The 8,064-nt window shown below is 40.9% G+C and overlaps 1 protein-coding gene across 1 annotated transcript in view; it reads left to right on the forward strand.

The window, feature by feature from the left end:
- WDR44 (WD repeat domain 44) overlaps positions 1 to 8,064 on the forward strand; it is an 80,449-nt gene that overhangs the window by 62,646 nt on the left and 9,739 nt on the right. The window contains exons 12-13 of the mRNA XM_077771920.1: positions 3,615 to 3,728; positions 7,610 to 7,736. Coding sequence (XP_077628046.1) covers positions 3,615 to 3,728; positions 7,610 to 7,736 — 241 coding nt within the window. The remainder of the gene's footprint in view (positions 1 to 3,614; positions 3,729 to 7,609; positions 7,737 to 8,064) is intronic.

The following is an 8,064-nucleotide window of genomic DNA, read 5'->3' on the forward strand; positions in this document are numbered from 1 at the left end:
ATGTTTTATTTATTTCTAGGAGAGAGAGAGAGAGACAGCGTGAGCAGGGGAGGGTCAGAGAGAGAGGGAGTCACAGACTGAAACAGGCTCCAGGCTCTGAGCTGGCAGTCAGCACAGAGCCCGATGCGGGGCTCGAACTCACGAACCGCGAGATCATGACCTAAGCGAAAGTCGGACGCTTAACCGACTAAGCCACCCAGGCGCCCCTGATATCTGGCTTTTAAATACTGAGACTAGATTATAAGAAGATAAGAAGTGTCTTATTTTGTTATCTCAGATAATTCACACGGTATCTGCTACGTAGTCAGCGTAATAAATATCAAAAGGCCTACAGGTTTTCATAGCAGTCCAGCTTTAAAATGACATGCTTAGATCACCAGAATATTTGAATGTGGGTTAGACATTAGATGATATGAATGGTATTTTTGAGGTGTGATAATGACGTGGTAGTTATATTTAAAAGAGGGCTTATTAGTTGGAAATACATAAAGAGCATGAGCATTTACTGGTAACAGAGGAGTTTAGGTCTTGCTTTAAGTGCTCCAGCAAAAATAAAACTTCAAAGTGGGAGTGATAAAACAACATGAGTAAAATACTGGTGATCATCAAAGCAGGTGATGGATGTGTGGGTTCGATATACCATTTCGTACATTATTCTGGCTCAGTGTATATTTGAAATGGTCATAATAAAGTTTCATATATGTTTATATAGGAACATGAATATATAGTGATTTAGAGGTCTAAATCTCTCTCTAACTGTAGGTATCTATAGAGATGTATACATATAGATAAAATACATTTTACTTGGTGATTCTGCTGTTAATAATTCTACCTTTAAAAACCTATCAGAAAGAAATAATCAGATAGGGTCACCTGGCTGGCTCAGTCAGTAGAGCATGTGACGTTTGATCTCAGCGTCATGAGTTTAAACCCCACACTGGGCCTAGAGCTTACTTTGAAAAGAAAAAAGGAAGTAATCAGATAGGCTCAAGGATATAAATAAAAGGATTTCATCTTAGTATTCTAATAGCAGAAACTTGAACAACTTAAACCTTTAACAGCTGGAAAATAAAAACTATGATATAATCCTTAAAGTAGAATACTATGCAGTCCTTAGATTGTTTTGAAAGTCTATTTAATAACATTAAAAAATATTCAAAATGTGAAGTGAAAAAAGCAGAAGGAAAAATTGAATACAATGTTGTCCCAACTTGACTAAAATATCTAAATATTTACAGATAAAATTTTCAAAGAAATACATTAAATTTGGGGCACCTGGCTGGCTCAGTGGGTAGAACATATGACTCTTGATCTGGGGGCTGCGAGTTCAAGCCCCACATTAAGCGTAGAGATTACTTACAAATAAAATCTTTGGGGGGGAAAAAAAAGAAATATGCCAAAACATTACTGGTTGTCATCTCTAGGTGATAGGATTTTAGGTCATTTTTATTTGATTCCTTATACTTTTCTGTATTTCTAAAAATTTTTTTAGTGAATAGACCTGCTTTTAATAAAACAAATAACAGAAAGTACTGTAAAAGTCTCGGGTTTAAACCTTTCGGCCATCATACCTTTTGTATTAGGATAAATAATAGAATCAGGATAAAGATTTATGTTCCAGGATGTTCATTGAATCACTGCTTATGCTAGCAAAAAGCTGGAAATGTCTTAATGACCAACAAATCAAAGAATGACTAAATTATGGCACATGTATATGCAGCTAATAAATGTTTTCAGAGAGCGAAATACTGAAGATGCTCGCGATATAAAAAGAAGACACTGGATGGTGTGTGCACTGATTTCAGTGAATGTTTTTTACAACTGAAAGATGAAGGCAATCAGAATGTTAGCAGATTGTTGTTTTAATTTTAGTTTTTCTACTTCCTGTGCTTTCTGCATCGTCTACATTGGGCATGTCTTAATCAAAAAACTTACTTAAGTCGTTTGGAAAAACCATACAGGGTATAAGGAGAAGAAAGTGGACGTTTGAGGAGAAAAATAAGATCCAGAGTCACTGCTAGAGGAATTCTGCCGAGATGTTCATGAAGTGGAAATGATAATTAAGCAGAATGCTGAATTGTATGCAATAGGGCAGGCTGTCGAGTGTTCCGTATTTGAGGGCGCGGCTGGAGTCGGCAGGAGTGGGGGTGCCTGGCTGTCCCTCCACGGCAGATAGGAAGATGTTTCTATACACCATAAAGTTCTAGACACACAGGAGTGGTAGTTTTTATCTGTTCCTGTGGCCACCATCCTAGTTCAGGCCTTCGTTGATCTTCTGCACACTTTACCCACTGCCCTTCCTGCCCCCGCCCTTTCCCCATACCATCTTTTACCTTCTCGCCCAGCTTCCTCGCTCTAAAGCGGCAGTTACGTCATGTTACTTTTTTCTTTTCGGAAACCTGTGCTGGCTCTCCATCGCCTTAGAATGTCTGAACTTTTAAGCCACAAATACAAGGCTCTTTACATCCTGCTCCCAGAGTACCTTTCCGCTCTCATCCCATGCCATATCTGCACTCACTCTTCCTCCTTCCCCGTCATCCCCCCCCTTCCCTGAGTATGCACAGCTTATTGGCTAAGAGCTCCGTATTTTGGCTCCTGCTACATCCCCTAAAACATTTGAGGGACAATCTTTGGACTTAACAGTTGTATTTCGGCTTTGGTTCTGCTGTTTACAGGTGGCTGTGTGACCTTTAATATGTTATTTTGACCTGAGCCTCAGGTTTTTTTCTTAATTTCTTCATCTTCATAATGTCAATATACCTCCCTGACAGAGTCGTTAGGATTCACTCAGGTAATGAATACAAAAGCATGTTGTAAACTAAATGTGTGGCACACACGTATGGCATTATTTTCTACCTACCTCTGTCAGGATGCTTTTGACTTCAAATAACAGAAATCCAACTGAAAGTGGCTTAAACAATGAGGAAGCAAGTCTGGAGGTAAGGCGGTTCCAGGGTTGGTTCATTGCACAGCTCAGAAATGTCGTCAGGGACACAGGGCTCTGCCACACTCCTGCTTTGCTCTTCTCGCTCGGCTGTTCTTGGGTCTGCTCCCCTCGTGGTGGTAAGGCGGCAACGACAGTGTCAGGCGTCGCACAGACAGCAGCATTCAGAGGAAGGAGAGCCCCTTTAGCGCGCCCCTTTTTTTTAAGAGGGAGGAAATCTTTCCGGAAGCCTCCCCTGTGTTCCCCCCTCACTCCCCAGTAAGCTCACCCTCGTGTCATTTGACAAAAATTGTAGCCCGTGCCCATGCGCAAACCAGTCATCACTGGGAAAGGGAATGAGCTCACCGTGATTGGCTCAGACCAAGCACGATTCACGCCCTGGTGCTGGCTCCCACCTCTCCTGAAGGAGCAGATGCTCGGAAGAGGACAAGGCAGGGGGTCTGTTAGGGAGGGAAAGGCGGTGATAGCAGTGTCTTCAGGGCCGATCCCGTTCGATTAGGACAGGGAGGTGGTGACTGAGTGATAAGTAGTACGTACATTCAGCGGAAAGGGGACTCTGTTTTTGGTAGATGGAGGTTTCGGTCAGCAGCATACAAAATGATGGATGGGGTGGGATGAGTACGAAGCTTTTGTTTTTCCACCTTTAACATTTGTCTTTACGTCTAAATAGGTGTGCGGCGGAGCTGACGAAGACCCTGATGATAAAAACGCGCCGTTTCGGCAGCGGCCGTTTTGCAAATACAAAGGACACACTGCTGATCTCCTTGATCTTTCGTGGTCTAAAGTAAGAAATTCTTAGTTGAAGTGTGTATGAATTCTATGCAACTATGACTTCAGGATAAAAACAAATGTTTTTCGGTACGATTGTCACACTCTCGGTGTTTGGTTGTGTATACTTCATGGAAGTTACCTACAGAATAATCGGTCAAAAGAGGAGAAACCTCCAAAAAAAGAGAAACATCAGATTAGGCAAATAAGAAAATGTTTATATTACTTAGCAGCTTCTGTCTGGATCTGTCTATATAATTGTACTTTTTGCTTCTTTTATAAAGTAATTTTGGGGGCGCCTGAGTGACTCAGTCGGTTAAGCGTCCGACTTCAGCTCAGGTCATGATCTCACGGTTCGTGCGTTTGGGCCCCACGTCGGGCTCTGCGCTGACTGCCAGCTCAGAGCCTGGAGCCTGCTTCTAATTCTGTGTCTCCCTCTCTCTCTCTGACCCTTTCCCTGCTCACGCTGTCTCTGTTCCTCTCTCAAAAATAAATAAAACATGAAAACGTTTTTTAAAAAAATAAGGTAATTTTGCAAAGTAACTATTCTCAGCAAAATGGACTTGACTTCAGCTGCAGAGGTGAAGTCTGATTTATCTGATCAAGATTGCTTTGACTAATCTGCTATATTTATTAAGCCATTAAATTTACAAGTATATGAATCTTTGACAAGTCATCATTTTATGGGTTTTTTTTTTCCTTAGAGCAAAATTATTTCACAAGTAGATGGCCTGTTTTCCCACTGAACATATATGTTAGCAGTTTTGCAGAAATTTAAAGAGATACTTTAAATTATATTGAGCATGTTTGGAGCATGAAACAGTGTTTGGACTTTTTGCATACTACCTTGTATTTCCTTTGTATTAACATTTGTCAGTAGTCAGGATCTACAATATATTTAGAATTTGGGGGACAAAATAATATTTAAAAGCCTTAAACTGAGAAAAGTCAACAGAGTGAAGAGAATACTATCAGAGGTACCAATGTCGCCCACACAGTCTCACTGTGAGTGTCGGGGGGGCCTCACGTAGCACGAAGCTGCTGCTGGTGTCCGTAGGCAGGTCAGGCTCTCGCGGAGCCCCAGCTTTGAGTCACTCCACTTACAAACTACTGCTCCCGTCACACTTGCTTACATATTCTGGATGCTTTTCAAAAACCATCTGTCATAATGTCTTTCTCTAACTTGGAAAAAGCTTGGACCTCACCCGGCAGTCTGGTTTTAAACTGAGCCCTAATTGTGTCTTTACACTCCTCCCCACCCCTGTGGGACATCTGAGTTGGCAGAGCTGGAAATCTGCAGTGTCCTTAATCTGATAACCATATTCATCTGGGATAAGAAGTACAGAGCCCATGCTTGGGAACTGTGCAGTCCTTTTATTTTCGAAAAGCAACTCAATATATTTTCCTTTTTACGGCATCCAGTAACGCTGACTAGAAGAAATTAGATCTCCACTGCCCACTTCTCCGTCAGGGTTCTCCAGAGTAACACAGTCAAGCGGGCACACGTGCATCAGGAGACTTATTTTAGGGAACTGGATCGCTCAACTGTGGGTGCGGCCAAGTTGAAATCTGTAGGGCAGTCCGGCAGGTAGAAATTCAGCAGGAGTCACTCTGGAGTCTTACGGCNTCTCCAGGGAATGTTTTGTTCTTAAGGCCTTCATCTGTCTGTCTGGATATTCTTCTCTTTAACTTTCTTTTTTACCTGTTTGCTGATGTACTTTTCTAGATATTATTTGCAACAAGATTCTAAGACTTTCTAGAGTAGAGACCAGATTTTATATTACTGTTGTTTCTCTTCAGAATCTAGTGTGATCAGTATTTACAGTGGGTTTTCTATGTGTTGAAGACTTACTTTGTGCCAGGTAACGAGAATTACCTTTTTAATTCTTACAGTAACCTGTGAGGTAGATGGTATTTCGTTTTTAAAATTTTGTTAAATGTTTACTTGAGAGAGAGAGCGAGAAAGAATATGAGTGGGGGAGGGGCAGAGAGAGAGGGAAACACGGAATCCAAAGCAGGCTCCAGGCTCTGAGCTGTCAGCACAGAGCCCAGTGCAGGGTTCAGACCCACAAACCGTGAGATCATGACCTGAGCCAAAGTCAGACCTTTGACCAACTGAGCCACCCAGGAACCCCGACGATATTTCATTTTGTAGATGAGGAGCCTGGGTCTCTGACCCACCTGAGACCACAAAACTAGTTATAGGTAGAACTTGAGTTTGTCTAATTTTTTAAAGTTTATTTATTTTAAGAGAGAGAGAGAGAGCATGCATGAAGGAGAGGGGCAGAAAGAGAGGGAGACAGAGGATCCTAAGCAGACTCCACGCCGTCATCTGGGCTTGAACTTAGGAACCGTGAGATCATGACCTGAGCCGAAATGAAGAGTTGGATGCTTAACTGACTGAGCCACCCAGGCACCCCTCAAAATCCAATTATTTAATTGTACCTTACATGATCTATTTAAAAACCAGCATACTGGGGGCTCCTGGGTGGCTCAGTTAGTCAAGCATCCAACTTCTACTCAGGTCATGATCTCACGGTTCATGCATTGGAGCCCTGCGTCAGACTCTGCTGACAGCTCCGAGTCTGGAGCCTGCTTCGGATTCAGTGTCTCTGCTCCTCCCCCACTCGTGCCCTGTCTCCCTGCCTGTCTCTGTCTCTCTCTGTCTCTGTCTCAAAAATAAACATTTAAAAAATTAATTTAAAAAACCAGGCACACCACACAAAGTGTACACTTTTAAAACTAGCCCCAAATTGCATGTATTTATCATTGCAGAGACCTATCCAAATCCGTATTTGCACGTAGTCTTTTTACATTCAAAGATTAAGGATTCTTTACATTACTTTTAGCAAATGACGGACCATCTTGTTGCTTTTTTTAACATGTGTTCTACTTAAGCACTCTGCAGAAGAGTGTAGTGGTTAGAGCCTAGACCTAACGGCAGACTACCTAGGTTTAAATCTGTTTTGCCACTGATGAGCTGTGTAGTCTTAGACAAATTATTTAACATCTCTGTGCCTCAGTGTCCTCATGTGTATAAGGGGACAGTCCTGCACCTACCTCATAATATAGTGTTAAAAACAGTCTTTAGCACATTGCAAGTACTCAATAAAAGCCATCATTACTTTGATTTCTTTAGCACCTTGAGGTATTTAGTACCAAAGAATACTAGGGTCTCATTTGGGTTTCCTCATACAGTATAACTCCTAGTTCTCTCCTTAAATAGATTATGTTGAAAAGTTAAAGACCTTCTGCCAGCTAAAGCTTTTGGCAGACAGATGTCTGGTTCCCAGGTGATGGGCCATCACAGTGCCTAAAGCAGTTACACTACCCTCTTCTAGCTTTGAAAATTCCATGATCTATTCTGAGACGTTTAACGATTTCTCTCCTCTCATTTTCTTGCCTAGCGTGTGATGGATGCACAATAACTTTTCATTTGCATTCTGCATTATAGGGTAATCATTTTGAAGGCATTTTAAGTGACAGTTAGGGAATTCTTGGGAGTTAAAATTCACCAGTGTTGCCAATGTCAGGGTAACTAAACTGAAGTGACAATCAAATGAATAGATGCCTTGTATTCATAGCTAAGTTTCCGTGTACGGATTATAATTAAGGCACACCTTAGTCCTCTCTTAGTGCTTAGCAGGTCTCTTCATAAGATTGTAATTTCAAGAGCAGGTAATATAAAAAAGTCTTAGAATCAAAAGAATATGGTATTTAACTGGAAAAAATGGGATCTTCCAAATGAAGTGGATCATCTTTCTGTTCTTTCTGATGCTAGATATAACAATAATATAACAAAATTATTGAGATACATAAAACCGAAAGTTTGCTTTTGTTGTGTACATAGTATTTTTTCATAGGATGATAAAATGATCAATGTCAATTTCTCCATAGAACTACTTCCTGCTTTCTTCTTCGATGGATAAAACGGTCAGGTTATGGCATATTTCCAGAAGAGAATGCCTTTGCTGCTTTCAGCATATAGATTTTGTCACTGCCATAGCTTTCCATCCAAGAGTAAGTAACTGTTTATATATTTTTTGTTGTACTATAAGGAAGGTGAGGGAACCTGGTTTCTCTGAAGGACAGTTAGACTGCAGGAAAAAAATTATGAATAGCCACATAGTTAAGGACAACTTAATTTAGTGTTTCATTTTGTTTTAAAAATGAGAGAGGAAATATTTTGTTCATCTGTATTAGAAGAACTGGAAGTGTTATAGTCTAGCTACAAGAATGAAAAGTCATCCTTAATCTTTAATGAGACACGCAAGGTATAAAAAAAGAAATAAAGTATCCTATTAAAGGCAAGAGAGATTAGAGGTAGAGGAAGAAGAGGAGACAGCAGGAGA

Source organism: Crocuta crocuta, unplaced genomic scaffold (assembly GCF_008692635.1).
Source record: "Crocuta crocuta isolate KB4526 unplaced genomic scaffold, BGI_CrCroc_1.0 scaffold1269, whole genome shotgun sequence".
Taxonomy (NCBI): domain Eukaryota; kingdom Metazoa; phylum Chordata; class Mammalia; order Carnivora; family Hyaenidae; genus Crocuta; species Crocuta crocuta.